Source organism: Brettanomyces bruxellensis, chromosome 7, assembly GCF_011074885.1.
Source record: "Brettanomyces bruxellensis chromosome 7, complete sequence".
Classification (NCBI taxonomy): domain Eukaryota; kingdom Fungi; phylum Ascomycota; class Pichiomycetes; order Pichiales; family Pichiaceae; genus Brettanomyces; species Brettanomyces bruxellensis.
Genome location: NC_054688.1, coordinates 1,059,213 through 1,075,453, shown reverse-complemented (window position 1 = coordinate 1,075,453; position 16,241 = coordinate 1,059,213). Strand labels below are relative to the sequence as shown.

The 16,241-nt window shown below is 40.8% G+C and overlaps 10 protein-coding genes across 10 annotated transcripts; 4 read left to right on the top strand and 6 right to left on the bottom strand.

Moving 5' to 3' along the window:
* Positions 1 to 1,202: 1,202 nt before the first annotated feature.
* BRETT_004948 (uncharacterized protein) lies at positions 1,203 to 1,904 on the top strand (the record flags this gene model as incomplete). The annotated part of the gene is made up of 1 exon (XM_041283435.1): positions 1,203 to 1,904. The coding sequence occupies one exon, from the start codon at positions 1,203 to 1,205 to the stop codon at positions 1,902 to 1,904; it is 702 nt and encodes a 233-aa protein (XP_041136787.1).
* Positions 1,905 to 1,965: 61 nt separating this feature from the next.
* Positions 1,966 to 2,913, bottom strand: BRETT_004947 (uncharacterized protein; the record flags this gene model as incomplete). Its single annotated transcript, XM_041283434.1, has 1 exon — positions 1,966 to 2,913. The coding sequence occupies one exon, from the start codon at positions 2,911 to 2,913 to the stop codon at positions 1,966 to 1,968; it is 948 nt and encodes a 315-aa protein (XP_041136786.1).
* Positions 2,914 to 3,690: 777 nt separating this feature from the next.
* On the top strand, positions 3,691 to 3,984 carry TIM10 (protein transporter tim10; the record flags this gene model as incomplete). The annotated part of the gene is made up of 1 exon (XM_041283433.1): positions 3,691 to 3,984. One exon carries the CDS (start codon positions 3,691 to 3,693, stop codon positions 3,982 to 3,984), a length of 294 nt encoding a protein of 97 aa, XP_041136785.1.
* Positions 3,985 to 4,173: 189 nt separating this feature from the next.
* On the bottom strand, positions 4,174 to 5,058 carry BRETT_004945 (uncharacterized protein; the record flags this gene model as incomplete). The annotated part of the gene is made up of 1 exon (XM_041283432.1): positions 4,174 to 5,058. The coding sequence occupies one exon, from the start codon at positions 5,056 to 5,058 to the stop codon at positions 4,174 to 4,176; it is 885 nt and encodes a 294-aa protein (XP_041136784.1).
* Positions 5,059 to 5,884: 826 nt separating this feature from the next.
* Positions 5,885 to 6,613, bottom strand: BRETT_004944 (uncharacterized protein; the record flags this gene model as incomplete). Its single annotated transcript, XM_041283431.1, has 1 exon — positions 5,885 to 6,613. One exon carries the CDS (start codon positions 6,611 to 6,613, stop codon positions 5,885 to 5,887), a length of 729 nt encoding a protein of 242 aa, XP_041136783.1.
* A 1,443-nt stretch (positions 6,614 to 8,056) lies between these two features.
* BRETT_004943 (uncharacterized protein) lies at positions 8,057 to 10,051 on the bottom strand (the record flags this gene model as incomplete). The annotated part of the gene is made up of 1 exon (XM_041283430.1): positions 8,057 to 10,051. The coding sequence occupies one exon, from the start codon at positions 10,049 to 10,051 to the stop codon at positions 8,057 to 8,059; it is 1,995 nt and encodes a 664-aa protein (XP_041136782.1).
* A 307-nt stretch (positions 10,052 to 10,358) lies between these two features.
* Positions 10,359 to 11,276, bottom strand: BRETT_004942 (uncharacterized protein; the record flags this gene model as incomplete). The annotated part of the gene is made up of 1 exon (XM_041283429.1): positions 10,359 to 11,276. One exon carries the CDS (start codon positions 11,274 to 11,276, stop codon positions 10,359 to 10,361), a length of 918 nt encoding a protein of 305 aa, XP_041136781.1.
* A 382-nt stretch (positions 11,277 to 11,658) lies between these two features.
* BRETT_004941 (uncharacterized protein) lies at positions 11,659 to 11,949 on the top strand (the record flags this gene model as incomplete). Its single annotated transcript, XM_041283428.1, has 1 exon — positions 11,659 to 11,949. The coding sequence occupies one exon, from the start codon at positions 11,659 to 11,661 to the stop codon at positions 11,947 to 11,949; it is 291 nt and encodes a 96-aa protein (XP_041136780.1).
* Positions 11,950 to 12,456: 507 nt separating this feature from the next.
* Positions 12,457 to 14,166, top strand: BRETT_004940 (uncharacterized protein; the record flags this gene model as incomplete). The annotated part of the gene is made up of 1 exon (XM_041283427.1): positions 12,457 to 14,166. The coding sequence occupies one exon, from the start codon at positions 12,457 to 12,459 to the stop codon at positions 14,164 to 14,166; it is 1,710 nt and encodes a 569-aa protein (XP_041136779.1).
* A 339-nt stretch (positions 14,167 to 14,505) lies between these two features.
* BRETT_004939 (uncharacterized protein) lies at positions 14,506 to 15,978 on the bottom strand (the record flags this gene model as incomplete). Its single annotated transcript, XM_041283426.1, has 1 exon — positions 14,506 to 15,978. The coding sequence occupies one exon, from the start codon at positions 15,976 to 15,978 to the stop codon at positions 14,506 to 14,508; it is 1,473 nt and encodes a 490-aa protein (XP_041136778.1).
* Positions 15,979 to 16,241: the final 263 nt, after the last annotated feature.

The following is a 16,241-nucleotide window of genomic DNA, read 5'->3' as shown; positions in this document are numbered from 1 at the left end:
AATCCGATTACTTCTACCTTACCAAATTACCTGCGTCAAGCGGCTTACCCAGAACTCAAAACTCATTACATATTTTGTCCGAGCTGTGTAGTTGCTTTGGAGACATTGTAGAAATAATACGGCACAACTTCAAAAGTTAAAAAATAAATTCAATGAGACAAGGGTGTATCATGTTGTTTTTTTCTCAATGTTCTTTACTGTTTTTGAACTACCATTCATGTTGTAGTCTGTTACATTAACTACGCATGAATAAATTTCTTGCATACGAAAATCTGTTCAAATTCATGTTACGGAATATTGCATTGTTCGATCTCAAATGTCCATCCTATTTATTATATGGCTGCTTTATTCCATGAATAATGTTTTTTGGCATTTAACGTAGGGACTAAGGTAATTTACCGCTTCATCATAGGTTTGATTCCCAGTTATTGGATTACTAAAAATTGGAGAGGGGAAAAAGGTATTACGTATTTACCGAATTCAGTTATTCCTCTCGGGCGCTTAAATTTCCTCTTCCTGCCTCCTTTGTTTAATTTTTAACCGCTTTCCTCACCAGGATATTTCATTTCTACAAATGCCGTGATTTCCACAAATCTTTTCTTCTCCATGCTGCCTCCGCTCTTTTCATACTCCTATATTCCGCTTGCATTACTTACGATTCTCCAATAGGCTTGAATCAGTACGAGATCGACTACACATACCGATTAGAAGTAAATATGGTGACAATTTCTTCTTTTCTGGTAAATGAACACCGTATTTCGTATTTCTCCGACATCCTGAAAGTACTTTTGCATTTTGGACCCGAGTCCTTTCTTCTACGCAGAATTTGTATGTGATATATGCCTGTACCGTTCAATTTTAAGGCTTAGAATCTAAAAGGAAGATTTCAATTTCCACCAATCAATTGTGTTCAAACGATCGCTCTTCCTTTATTTTTTCACTTTTTTGTAGATTCACGTTTTTTTTATCGTCGTTTCACTCGCATAGCCTATGATATTGTCCATCCAATAATGAGAGCTTCCGCTTCACCGCAATTTATTGGTGTAAGGATGCTATTTCTTTTTCAGTCTTTGAGATCAGATTTATGACTCAGTCAAGAGAAGTCATGAAATGGTCAAAGACATCATTCACCATTTTCTGGCTTACACATAGCTGAAAAGCATGGAATTTTGAAAAATACACTTCTAAGAAGAGAAAACACCATGAAACTTACAAGTATGGATACAATAAAAAACTTGAAATGGGCCCTTCGGAAACAAATCAAAGCCAGGATTGCAAAACTTTCGCATGATACCTTATTGAAGCAATCAATCCTCGCTGCCAAGACAATTTCGGATTTACCCGAGTTCAAGAATGCAAGGACGGTTGGTATTTATATGAATTTGCCAAGTGGAGAATTACCAACGGATGAAATCGTGAAGACATGCTTTAGCTTTGATAAGAAAGTGTATCTTCCCAGAGTGACAGCAATAAGTCGGTTTAACGATATGAAACGGTTCGAGAAGCAGAAGTCCATTCTTCATTTCTTGAGTATTGATAATCTTTCCGAGGCCAGAAGCTTGCCTGAGAGAGGTAGATACAAAATTAGAGAGCCCGAATTTAAATCCGACGGCTCCGGATCAGTGGTGAACGATTTACTGCAAAATAATGAAAAACTCGACATACTGTTTGTCCCAGGAATGGCATTCAGTAGTGATTGCGAGAGATTGGGACACGGCGCTGGATATTACGACGATTTCATCAAGAGATACAACGAGAAATATCATGAAAAGCCACTACTAATTGGCTTGGGGTTGAAAGAGCAACTTCTCACAAAGGAAAATGGTGAAGTTCTACACATGGAAGAGCATGATGAACTGTTGGATAATGTTGTAATAGCCGACACTGTCTACAGCAGAAGATGATTTCCATCAACCACTTAAATAGAGAATAAATAAACTTAAATTATGTAAAACACATATGCCCTCATGCCCAAAGTAGCCAACTCCTCTTTCTGCCCGAGGAACGACCTTTAGAATCTTGCGCCAGTTTTTGCTGTGTAGTCTCCTCCGTGCAATCCGGTAGTTTTCCCTTTTTTATGATAACTTCTGCATCAATCAGCTTCCGATGAGTTTTAGCATTAGTCACGGTTCCAGTCACCTTGTATTTATCATCTCCAAGTGCCTCACATTTGGTTTCAAATAACGCAAACGTGTTCACAAATGTTGGCGAACGATAATTGAGGACTGATTTCTCTGTGTGAAGTTTGTTAACGTCCAAAACTCCAAACTCTGCAGCACAACTCTTCTTAAACACCTCATCCACCATAAGTCCAAGCACTCCACCATGGACTATTAATGGGTAGCCGGCCAAACGTTTTCCCAAGTGGATGATCACGTGTGATTCCCTGTTTCCCGCATCATTGAACACCAATGGTGCGATTGCAATTCCGCCTGGCTCAGTTAACGATTCGTGAATTATTGGATTCTTCTTGCTGTGATACTCCTCAATTGGAAGCTTTGAAATCGTATTGAACGATTCCCAGGATCTAGTTTGAACGAATCGTTCATCTTTGGAAAGCTTTTTAACCACTTTAAGATCCTGCAATCCGCTTTCTAGTTTCTCTTCGTATGCTTTTGCTTCAAGTTTATTATCCGGAAGAGTATCCAACAGCATTTCAACCAATTCGTGAATAGAGTAGTTGTATGAAATCACGGCTCCCACCACAAAAAAGAGCATGTACTTCCTGAATTTTCTTCTTGGCCTTTTTCCTTTGTTGGCTTTGTGTTCGAAGTATGATGGTGGAGGTGGATATTTGATAGTGTTAAAATGCCTAGCAATGTCAATTCCATTGAAGGGAAGTGGATATTGAAATTTCAAGGCACTTGGCCTTGATGCCAGTGATTTTAATGCCCGTATAGCCAAAGAATTCATGCTCGCCAATTATTTATGTGCCTATATGATTTGTTTAAATATGGTGAAAAGGGACCGCTTATATGATCTGGGAAAGCTGAGGAAGAAGAAATATTGTTCGCAACTGATAAGGAGAAAAAAAATTAATTGTGACCTAAATAAATTTGACCGCATACAACTGCACCAAATATATGTGCCTACGAGCGACCTTCAAATGAATGTGTATTAATCTCTTAATAACAAAGCAAGATATAGTCTTACTCAAGCAATACTATTATCACATAATTAGTGTATTCCCGTCTACAATATGCCATTTTTGATCACCCTAAAAGACCCTAACTTCGTGGTCACGTGATAAGTATCACGTGAAAAGAGATGCTTAATTACTTGATTATGAGCCGAAAGGATGACAATTAACTGCAAGCAATGAATTCTGGATTATGAATTTGGGTACATTTTGACCACACTATAGCCTCCCCTTCATTCACCAAGCTTTCCACTCTATCCATGCTTCAAGCCGTAATGTAAAGTGGATTTTCTGGAGTTGATACAAGAAATAAAAATGCGAGAACCTTTTTTGGTGTTATGAGGTGAGCAAGTGTTGAAAAGCATGAAGAGAGAAAAAAAAAAAAAAAAAATTTGAGGGACCGAGCATGGCAAACTGCAAATGGAGAGTATCATAATAATGGGTAGATCTGGATATAAGGTTTAAAATAAGTCGAAATAGAGAAAGCCTATTTGACTTGAATCAAGCTTCATAGAGCACCGTCGACAGGAGAACTAGAATATTTGCAGAAAATGTCATTTTTCGGATTGGGAGGCAGCAGTCAACCACAACTCTCCTCGGAGCAGAAAATCAAAGCGGCAGAAAACGAGCTTGATATGGTTACAACTATGTTCAACAACATTCTTGATTCCTGCTACAGAAAGTGCTTTGACAAGAGCTACGATGATGGTGCTCTCAGTAAGAACCAATCTCTCTGTGTGGACCGTTGTGTGACAAAGTATTTTGCTGCAAATATGAAGGTTGGTGAAAGTATGCAGGAATTGGGCAAGAGTGGAACTTTGGGAAGTCCAGGCGTGCCACACTAAGCAGCAAAGTTTTGATTCGATAATTCAATGATGGTGGATTAAACAGTGAGAGGCGTGCATGCGAACAATTATTCCTTGATTATAGTTTGTGTCAGGAGGTTGGCTTTGTTGATGCCACGTTTACTCGCACATATATACATGCATATATATATAATGTCTATAAATAAGATTACGCAGATTCTGCAACGGTCAGTTCTCGAATGCCTTGACAACCCGGAGCCTCACACCTTCAAATGTATTGAGCTTTGGCCTCACATCTAGATAGAATGTAGGCTCTGTGCTGGATGAGTCCTTGTCAGGCATTTTGGAGTAGAAATCGATCACGTAATCCACTCTTTTGCCACACCTGTCTATGGTCCAGTCGTGGCGGTCGAATGGCAAGTCCTTGCCGAAAATATAATGTCCCAAAAATGCGCGTGGAGTTAGCTTATGCGAATTTCCTTTAAACGACGTCAACTTGATTCCGCCGCACTTTTCGCCACCCTGGCCCTGTTCCCAGAATTTTATGTAGTTCCAGGCAACCTCATTAACCATATTATGAAGCGGAACAACTGCCTTCATGTCCTGGGCCTCTGGTTCCCATTGTTTTCTCTTCATGGCACGGAAAAACTGCTGTTGAGAGGGATAAACCCAATTTTCATCCTTGCCCGTCCGTGGGATCGACGAAATTTCCCTCTTATTCGACAGATCGGTATTCAAAGGCACCTCGTTTGGCCCTAATGCTGGGTTTTCCATGTCACTCAAACTGTCCGATGAGCATTCTTCATTTGTTTTCACAGCTCTTCTTTTCGCTGCTTTTCTTCCCGCTGCCAGCCACACGTTACGTGCCTCTTCGCTCACCGGGCATTCCATGGCATCCGTACCCCCGTTAGAGCCTTGCTTTCCGTATCCCATTGGACAAACTGCCTCATTATCAGATGTGCCAACAACAGGACAACTTATTGCAGATTTCGCCGAGTATTCGTCCTCTTTATTGGATTTTTTATGCACCGTACTTCGTGTTGGTTCGGCCCAAAAGAGACTACGCCATGAAAATGTATTGCTTTCTTCCTTCTTGGAATTTTCTGTGACCATATTGATGATCTTGTTCTTTTGGTTAACTCTAATCTTTGCACTAGATCCAGGATGGGTTTGATAAAACGTTAAAAAACAACAAGCCTGTTATGAGAACCCTTGTGGTAGGGTAAATGCACTATGAAACAAAGTACTAGTTTCGAATCCCGAAATTAGATGGGAAAGATACAACTTTGTCTGCTTCTGCTAATCTACCTATCATCCATTAACCGAAGAATGCGGCCTAAAAAAATCAGACTACTGTGCACGGCAAAAAAAAATTAAAAAAAATGTATCCTAAAAAGGAAGCTACGGTGAATTAAGGTTGAAAAAAAACGGGATTTGAATTACAAAACTATCGAGGAAAAAAGATAGCGCCGAGAAGCATAAAATAAATGTCAACAAAAAAAGTAGCTTTTATTATAATTCTCAGTTGCTTATCACAATTCCTTGTGTTATTTAAGAATGCAAGCATGAATGAGCAAACAAAAAACAGAGAAAAAGCCAACACATCCAAGATGGATCGCATGAATGTGATCAAATGTGGATGAAGATGGAGACGACTCGAAGTAATAATAAATGGGGAAGTATAGTTAAAAATAAATGAGAAGCAAAAAAAAGAACAAAATAAGTTAAAATTATGACGGATGAAGTAATAAATGGATGACAAACAGGAAAGAACGCACAGCGAAGGCGGCGGTTGTATTTCAGAACGATGCAAGCAGGATAAAAAAAAAAGTCTAACACAAACCATTCAAGCAGTATCCAACAGCAGGAAAAGCCATAGAATCCGAAATAAGATACATGTGGTCCAAACATTGGATACGCAGTCAGCTGCAAAATTCATTCAGATACCGGTGGCAGGCGAGTAGTAATAACTGGCAGTACCGTTACCGTAAGCTGAAGATGTAACAGTGACGGTTTGGTAAACAGTCTCCCTTAAGTTAGTGGTGTATTCGGAGCCGCTAGCCTGGTAATACGAGGTGTACTCGCTTGAAACAACGTTGTTCAAAACCGTGGTGACGTCAGTGGTGGCAGTGGCATTTGTTAGAGAGCCATCTGTGCCAGTAGCAGTGACAACGGCAGTAACTGGGATGGTCAAAGTTGTTATCTGAGTTGAGAACGAGGTCAAAGTGACAGGAACCGCATTGCTGCTATTCAAACCAACAGTAACGGTGACAGTTGTTGGCTCACAGTATGAAGCACTCGAACTTGAGAATATCGAAGATATATCGGAAGACGAAGAAGTTTCAAGGGAAGCAACACTATCATCTTCCTTATCATTGTCGGAAGCCGCATTCTCTGATGAGTCTGAGGCTGCTGACGAAGACTGAGATGAAGCACTAGTGATGGTGGTTGGGTAAGTGTCCTCGTAAGTGCTGGTTTCTCCATCTGCTAAGGTCACATAGTGAGTTGCAGTAAGGGTAGAAGTGGTGGTCAAAGAGCTGGAGTTGGTAACTTCAATAATGGAAGAGTTGTCGTATCTCCTTGCCAAAAATGGAGCCATCGGACTTGAAAGAACAACCGATGGGGCAACGGCTAAAATAAAGCCAAGGCTGGCGGAATTGAATCTCATTTGAAAAATAAGTGATGAAAGCTGGATGTAAAACTGAAAGTTTTCTTTTCTGGTTGAAGAGAAAAAACGATATGTGTTTGGATCTAGGTGGTCTGTTTCCAAAAGGAATGAATGCCTGTATATGTGAGATTTGGTTTCAAAGCAAGGGATAAGTAAAGGAGTGACTGATTGCCGGTGAAACCTGAATATCTTAGACTCGTCTATGAAGAAGAAGACTTGATAGTAAACTTTTTGGATGAAGAAGTGAAAAGAGTTCTGATCAGAAAGACTCACTATAGACGAAGGTCGCGTTTTCGATGCAATTACGAGAAACCACTTGGGATATAAAGGGGTAAAATTTCAAATGATACTGGCAGTGGGTACGCAGACCTAACTTTTGGCTGCGGTATGCTTTTTCGTGCATTTGGAATTCAAACAGCAGAAATATTTCACGAACCGCGTTTGGTATATTAAGCCTCGTGTTGACAATGGGTGGTTGCAGTTTTTGAAAAATTTAGACTCAAATAGGAGAGGGCGTGAATGTTTAAACGCGGGCTTTCCATTATTCTACAGTCAATTACATTTATTCTACTTTACGATTTTTCTTACAGAACCTTGAGGAAATAAAGAATGCTGTCTCCGACAAAGGAAAGTGAGTATGTTCATTCATGCTTCATATTGTTAGATGGTCTATATAGTTCCCATTCCGATCAACTGGCTTGGAATCACAATCCAAAAAGCTTAATCTTGAGAGCGAGGAAAAAAAAAAATTCAACTGAGGGTAAATATAAATATAAATATAAATAGAACAAAGACAATACAAACATTTTCCAGCACAGATCGCGCGCGTTTCCCGACTAAAATGCAAGAATTTTACCCCTTTGGGTAAAAATATCAGGGTTCATCCAGCATGTACACGGTTTACTAGTGAGAAACATTTTTTTTTCCAAAGGGGGGATGGCTCCCCTCTATTTACACCATAAACGTGTTGACATGGTGTGCATTTGGGCTGCCTGATTTGTACAATTGACAACATACACAGCACGGGATTTCAAAATCATCTTTTGCCTTGTCAATACAGCCCGGGCTTCAAATTTATTCCTCACCTTTCAACATTGTCACATTGGAACAGTTCTTAGGGTAGATGAGCATTCTAAGTTGACACAGCTTTGTTTTTTTCCAACAGCATTTTTCTTTCCTCGTTGTATGTATAGAGATTTCGCGGGAAATGTTCTGGGCGGGTACCGTAAATGTGCAAGTGGGTACCAATTGGTTAAATTTCTGAGCCGATTAAGTATTTCCTTCTGAATGTATTCTCTTACTTCTGTGGCGAAGAGTCAACAAAGGCAACATTGCCAGGTAAGGGATAACCAAAAGCCGGCCAATGCGAGTGAGCGATTCTGCCTAAGTAAGTCCTTCCCACGTCAAACAATGAGAATCCGTCGAAAATAAGCCGCGGTGACGTCATCTCTCAAGATCCGGATCTATCCTCGTGCCAAGATGCTGGCCTCTGAGCAATTTCAGGCCCTTCAATTCCTTAGGAAAGTACTCCTGCTTCACTTTTCCGTCCCTGTAATCTGGATTGTACTTGTATCCCTCGCTGTATCCAAGATCCTCCATTAGTTTTGTTGGTGCATTACGAAGATGGAGCGGAATTGCTGCAGCTGCCACATCTGGCTCGTTGTCGATTTTGGCATTGATCTCTTTCCATGCCCTGTAAATTTCGGCCGATTTCGGTGCCCTAGCTAGCTTAACAGCACATTGTGCCAATGCCAATTCCGCTTCCGGAAGCCCAATCAGTTGAACTGCACGGTAAGCAGCCACTGCAAATGGAAGGCAGCTGTCGTCCACATCGCCAACATCTTCACTAGCGATTCTAATCATTCTTCTTGCCACATAGAGCGGATCCTCGCCTCCTTTTAGCATCCTTGCCAGATAGTAGATGGCGGCATCTGGTGAAGATCCCCGCACAGACTTGTGAAATGCCGAAATCGTGTCATAGTGTGCATCCCCAACACGATCGTAGACCATCTGCGTTCTCTTGAACACTTTTCTGAGATCCTCTGCTGCCACTTCAAGAACATGCTTGTTGGCGGTATGAGACTCTGTCTGTGAGCTTTTATTTGTATTATATGTGTCTTTATCCATATTCTGTGTGTCTTTCGTATTCTGTGTGTCTTTATTCATAATCTGTGTGTCCTTATCCATATTCTGTGTACTTTTATTCATATTCACCATGTTCTTTTCTGCATTCTCCCTGCTTTTTGCATTCTCCATGTTCTTACTCCCCATCCTTTCAGTTGCAATTCTGCTGCCTTTCCCATCACCTTCTCCCTGCTCTGTCTTTTCTTCATCAACAGTCATGAAGTGCGAATCCGCCAATTCAAGAAGATTCAAAGCACTACGAGAATCGCCATCCGAGATGTTGCATATGTACTCAACAGCATCCGGCAGAAACTTGAGCACCATCTTATTGTAGACCAACTTCCTCGTTTTGTTGATCTCCACCAATGCTCGACACACAATCTGCTTCAGCTCATCTGAAGAAAGCTTCTTGAGCACAAACACCCTGCATCGAGAAAGAAGAGCACTGTTTAACTGAAAGCTGGGGTTTTCCGTAGTCGCACCAATCAAAGTTATCGTTCCACGCTCAACATACGGCAAGAATATATCCTGCTGTGCCTTGTTGAACCGATGGATTTCATCCACAAACACGATTGTCTTTCTTCCGGTAAGCTTGAGCTCGTTCTTCGCCTCCTGAAATATCCTCTTGCAGTCCGAAATTCCATTTGTGGTCGCCGACAACTCCACAAACCTCGATTTTGTGCTGTGCGAGATGATCCGAGCTAAAGTTGTCTTTCCTGTTCCCGGAAACCCCCAAAGAATCATCGATGGAATCCTGTCACTCTCTATAAAGCCCCTTAAAATCCCACCTCTCCCAACAAGATGCTTCTGGCCAATGTAATTCTCCAAAGTTGTCGGTCTTAGCCGCTCGGCCAACGGCAAACGAGATTGCAATTTAAGTATTTTGATCTGCTCTCTTTGCCTGGCTTTTCCTGACAAAACTGGTGAAGAAGGGATCTTCCTGTCTTCTGTTCTCGGTCTCTTATCACTGTGCATCAAACAAGCATCCGATTCAGTGCTGTCTATCACAATTGGGTCGCTTTTCCTCTTTCCCTCTTTCAATATCTCATCGCTAATTTCGTTTGCAAACTGAGAGCTGAATATTCGATGCTCGCCACCTGATCTGCGGCTTTTCTTCTTTCCGCCGTTGAGTACATCCAACAAAGAGCTCGATCGCATTTTCTGCTTCTTTTGTTGGCCCTCCTGCCTACCTTCCATCACCTTGTTTTCAACTTTCTTCATCCCGTGACCCGATGACGATAACTCGCACTTATCGAGATGCTTGTTGATAAGCTGAATCGGCACGTCTTTCGAGCATATAGGGCATTTAACCATGCGTATTTTGTGAAAATGGGCTTCACTACGATCCTGAAGTACTTGTTTATTGCCGTTGAAGGAGAAAGTCCAGTTTAGTCAAGGTAAATATCTCATTCCTACCGTGATGCACGTATATCTAATTAGTCGCGTTAGCTATATAAATTTATTTATCAGGTGCCAAACGCCTAAGAAAAATTCGCGGTTGTAATGGGGAAAGCCGAAATTTTAGGGATTTGCAGTATTTTATTCATTTTATTCATTTTATTCATTTTATTCATTTTATTCATTTTGGCTCTGCTTATTTTTTCATCTCTCTCCAAACTGATCAGAGCTCATCTTTTTTCAAACTTGCCTTGGCTGCCATCTTCTTCATCTTAAAATACTGCTTAAAGCTCTTCGCCTTCCCCCTTATTATGGCACGCAATGCTTTTCCACGCACGCTTAATGGACCATCCTGTGGCTGTCCATAATGTTCTAGAAACTTTGATATTTCCATCTTTTTCCGCATATCCCCCTCATAGATCTTGATACCTTCCTCCTTTGATATTGCAAGCAATATGGGAGCCTGGAAATCCTCTGAGAGATCTGGAATATTCTTTTTTAACGCCTCCCGTGCACCTTCTCTGTTAATGTCCATGTGGGCCAAATCTAGACTTCCCAAAAAGTCTATCGACAAACTCTTAAATAGAGGCGAGAGCGTCGATTTTTGGGTAAGCAAGAGACTTCTGTTATGTTTGGCAGTGGAAACATCGAGGAACGAATCCAACTTCCTGGTATTGACCCTCTTGGCATAATTCTTCACTCTTCCCTTCAAAACTTCAACTAAGGGACCAACTTCTCTCGCATCCTTGTATTCCTCAGAACTGTGACGATCCTGTGAAGGCTTTCCTGTAAATTTCGGTGCCCTAAATATCAGCACGGAGGGAAAAGCACGGATTTTATACTTGGCACATAATTGTTTGTTATATTCCTTATTGCAATCAACAGCACCGAACTGAACAAAGTCTGATGCAATCTTGGATGCCTTCTTGTATTTGTTTCTAAATAGCTGGCAGTACTTGCACCAGGGAGCATAAAATTCAACAACTGTGGTATGGTTTGTACCCATCACAACATCATCGAATGTCCTGGGCGTTAACTCCGCTATGTGTTTTGACTTTGAGTAAAAATCAGGCAGATCCTGTGCACAAACGAGGTTTACCAAGAGAATAAAGAGTCCCACTATGTGTTCAAATGTCCGCATCTTCAAAATTATTTGCTTGCCCGCGTTTAAATAAGGTTTTGGTATACCTTGGGGAAGAAGTTGGTGGGTTAGAAAAGTGAAAATAGATCGAATAGATACGGAACAATGCTGAATTATGTGCTGGCAGATTGAAACTGGAGCTTTTTTTTTTTTTTAGTCGCACTCATTTTTTTTCCCGCTTCGTACTTTCTCATCTCTTCCACTTTTTGTGAATTTATTCACTAACATATTGGCTAATTTTAGTCCTCAATCCAGCTATCACACGTTAAACTATTTCAACTAGTTCCCACTTTGCAAAGCTAAGGTGCAGTTTGGTTTAGAATTCTAAATTCAAACACTTTTACACCCTGCTGTTTGACTTTCCACAATCTATATTTTGAAGATGATCACCAAGTACTTCACCAAGATTATTGTGAAATTCGATCCTTTTGGATCAGAGGCAAGAACTGCTAGAACTATGCTTTCCCTTATACCGCCGAAGCTCCGTTCGACGTGTGATGTGAACTTGGAGGTGCTAACAAAATCATCCAAGAATAAACCACTCATTGAGGTTACTTTTAAGGATAAAACGATAATGAAAGGAGATCCTAAGAAGATGGGAATGGATGACTTCACGCATCTTTTTGATAGGCATTCCAGGGCACTACAGTTTAAGGAAGAGATTTCCCAATAATTGGGGTTATGAAATTGCCCTCAGGATAGATTACCACGATGGACTGCCCATCAATGGTTATTTGCTTTATTTATGTACATAGGTGGTTTTTAATGAAGAGCTACGCGCTATTATAAGGATTCAACTTTTTAAATCAGAGTAACCAGTAGCAGGGAGATTTTATGCTGTAAAAATATCGCTGTAGTTGGAGTATAGTGTATGTATAAAGTATGTATAATGTATGTATAATGTATGTATAATGTATGTAGTAATGTATGTAGTAGTTCGTAGAAATGTTAGCGGTGCGTGTATTCTCAGTATTGCCGATCACAGCCCTCTTTTTTCATGTTATTTATTTTTTTTTTCATTCGATCGGCCGCTTTTCTGGGGTAAACCATTATACAGTTTTTACTATTTTCACTTATTCTCATAGAGGCATATAAATACTCTAATTTATGCACACATCTGTCGAAAAGACGACCCTGATTGGATAGAATTCATCTCTGACAGAGTCGTTCACCGCAAAAAATGCTGTTCAACCACCAAGAAGTGCTCGTATCACGAACATCCAGATTTATAGGCAGTTTAACGATCAAGCGATGTCTCTCGAAAAATGCCAACTACATCACCACCCCGATCTTTTATGTGAACGCAAAACCTCATTTAGGGCATTTTTACTCGATGACACTTGCGGATGTGCAGAATAGATGGATGAAATTCAATAACAGGGAGACTTTTTTCACTACCGGCACTGATGAGCATGGTTTGAAGGTTCAGCTGGCTGCACAGAAGGCAGGACTACCACCAAAGCAATTTTGCGATGGTTTGTCCCAAAAGTTTAAAGACTTGGCACGGATTGGTGAGATCGAATATGATAGATTTATTCGGACGACAGATCCAGACCACATTAAGGCAGTCACGAGTTTTTGGAATGTGGTGCAGAAGACAGGATGTATATATGAAGGCCAGCATAGTGGATGGTATTCGATCTCGGACGAGGCCTTTTATACTGACACTGATATAGAGGAGGCTGTAGATGGGAAAACTGGCAAGAAGATGATGGTTTCAAAAGAGACGGGGTCGGAAGTGATCTTCCAAAGTGAGGATAACTACTTTTTCAGGATCAGCGAGTTCCAAGACTCTTTAATTAAGTTCTATAACAGTCATCCGGACTTTGTGCAACCGCAAAAATACTATGACCAGGTGATGCACGAGCTCACGTCGGAAAAACTGCCTGATTTGAGCATATCAAGACCTTCATCTCGTCTAGAATGGGGAATCAAAGTGCCAAATAACGACGATCAAAAGATGTACGTGTGGTTTGATGCGCTTGTCAACTATATCACCTCACTCGGATACCCAGAAGTTACCGACAACCTTACACCCGCCTCGCATTTGGTCGGTAAAGACATCACGAGATTCCATTGCATCTATTGGCCCATCTTTCTTATGGCCGCAAAGTTGCCAATGCCAAAAAGAATTGTGGTCCATGGCCATTGGCTCATGGATGGCCGAAAAATGAGTAAAAGCAGGGGAAATGTGGCTGATCCGGTCGATATTTCGGCATATTACGACGCTGATGCCCTACGTTTATTCATGATGAGAAATGCGACACTCACCTCTGATTGTGACTACTCGGAGGTTAAAGTTTTTGATACTAGAAACGAGTTTATCGACAAGTTCTGCAACATGGTCATGAGAGGTCTTTCGAAGTCCTTTAACTACGAAAACTCGCTCTCTCTCATTAAGAAGTCGTCTCTCAAGGGTATATCGGAGCATATGGAGCCAGACAAATCTTTAGAGAAGGATGTGACTGATTTATTTGATACAGTAAACGGGCTTCCCTCGAGTATTGATGCAGATGTGTCTAATTTCATTATGCCGCCTGCACTGGAGCAGATCTGGGATATCTCACGGAGAGCAAACATGCTATTTGAGAAGTATAAGCCCTGGGAGTTGAAGGAGAAAGTTACAAACTCAGATGCCGTGAACAGTGCCAATTTAAATAGAAGGACACTAATTGTTTTTGCTGCTGTTGACTCCATGAGATGCGTGTTTATATTATTGCAGTGTTTTGCTCCACTGTATGCCAAGAAGCTCTTGGATACTTTGCATGTTTCCAAGGATAGAAGAAGTTTGAAATATGCGAGAATTGGTGCAGACCTCGACTACGCGAAGGATGTGAAGATAAAGAAGCATGGGTCTGTTCCGATTGTGAAGGTAGACTTGAGGAAATGAGTGTGAATTATAGCTTCTGTATATAGTAGGATAACCAATAGAATTTCATATTTATTTATTACTCACAATACCATCCACTATTCATTACTATCCACTATTCATTACTATCCACTATTCATTACTATTCATTACTATTCATTACTATTCATTACTATTCATTATTATTCATTACTATTCATTACTATTCATTACTATTCATTACTATTCATTACTATTCATTACTATTCATCTACTATCTGCTACTCATCTACTCCTCGTTCACTATCCACTATTCATCTACTCCTCATTTATTATTCACGTACGTATTCATTCACATTAACCATGCCCTCTGTGTCACTATCACTGGCATACAACCCTGACTGATGTGCACTCTAGTGTTTTGGTGTTCATAAAAACACACTGTCCTGTCTGCTCAAAATCAGGAACCGAAATTATTCGCACTGATAGATCCTCTCCGTTCTTTCTGGCCACTTTCAGCTTTGTAGTCTCAAATTTTGGCTGGCAGCCCACTGCATACACATGTGGAGTCTCATTCAAAGTGAATGGGTCTGTCCCAGTAAACGGATAGCAGGGTAACGTATCTGGAGCTGTTGGTGCGATATTCTGCCACAAAATGTTGGATTGAAGAAGCTTCAACCGCGAATCGTAGAGGACTTCTCTTCTGACAGGGCTGTCTATGCCGCTTCCGATTTCAACGTGTATATTTGGAATCATGTACTTGAACATGTCGTTAATATTCTCACCGGAAGTTGCCAAGATCCGAACCCCATTGATCTGCAACCACGATGGATTCGTGAGTCTCTCGAAGTTCTTTCTACCTGACGACAACCGAAAAAGACTCCTGTGAAATGGCATTTTAGGGTATTCGATTTCTGCCGGGTCCGTTTCTCCAGCCATTATACTCACTGGTATGGACATTAGCAGATCTGAAATCCATTTGTCTAGGATTTCAAGAGACTGTGCGTCGAAGTTGGATTTATTCTTGGCTCTGTACTTGTCCTTATCCGAAAGATCTTTCTGTGATTTGGCGGTTACTTCCATCGAGCTACCTAGTATAACTAGATTTGTGGTTCTTTTTAAAAGGCTTACCAGATTCCCCTCGTCTACGAGTTCGCCCATTATGAACTCCTTCAATATTTCAAGCGGAGCACGTTTGCCAGATGGATTCACTCGAAGTCCCGATAAATACATCACAAATTGCTCAGGAGTCTCTTCTATAGACCGAGGAATCTGTGCTGCTGGTTCTGGATACACAACATCTACTATTGTAAAAACACCAGCATCCACAATCATCCCTAAAGCTCCAACAACTACTCCTGTCATTAGCACGACTTTATCTAGTAGTTCACCATCTAATAATAGACGACCTGAATCATCTTCTAGCATAACTTGATCGGTTGCTGGATCCGAATACGAATGGATTCTTGTCCTCTCAAGCTCATCGTACTCTGAATCTTCCTTAAGCTCAGGTGCCGCATAAATGTTTCCCGTCACTTCCTGCGAGATGTTTGGTTTATACTTCATGTCCATAAAAACTGTTCCAATCACGTACGATGGTACCATACTCTTGACATCCAACAATTTGTTCACATATTTCGCCTTCTGCCCGTTGATTGTTTCGTCCTTCCACTTCATACTTGCCATCTTCATCACTCTTGACTTTAGTTGTTTCGCTCTCGCCTCGTATATCTCCCGATATTGATGTCTGTACGTTTTTTTGTCTTGCGGAAATAAAAATGCATCCTGCTTGTCAAACTGTCCAGGTTTATCTGAAACCTCCCGCTTCTGTGTATTTTGAATATCCGTCGTCATAACTAACGTCTTCTCCAATTAGCAAGGATGTTTTTTCTTGATGTTTCTGAATGCATTAAGCTGTTGCTTACAGCCGAGCTCATGCTTATTTTATGTTTAAGAATCAGACTATTATCTTTTTTTGTTTTTTTTCATTTCCGGACGCGTAGATCACAATTTTCATAACGCGCACATTTTCACCTCACAAATCCAAGACTGCTACTGGTTACTTTTATAACAGTGTAGTAGTAGTAATTAATTATTAAGCATAACTAAAGCGTCAA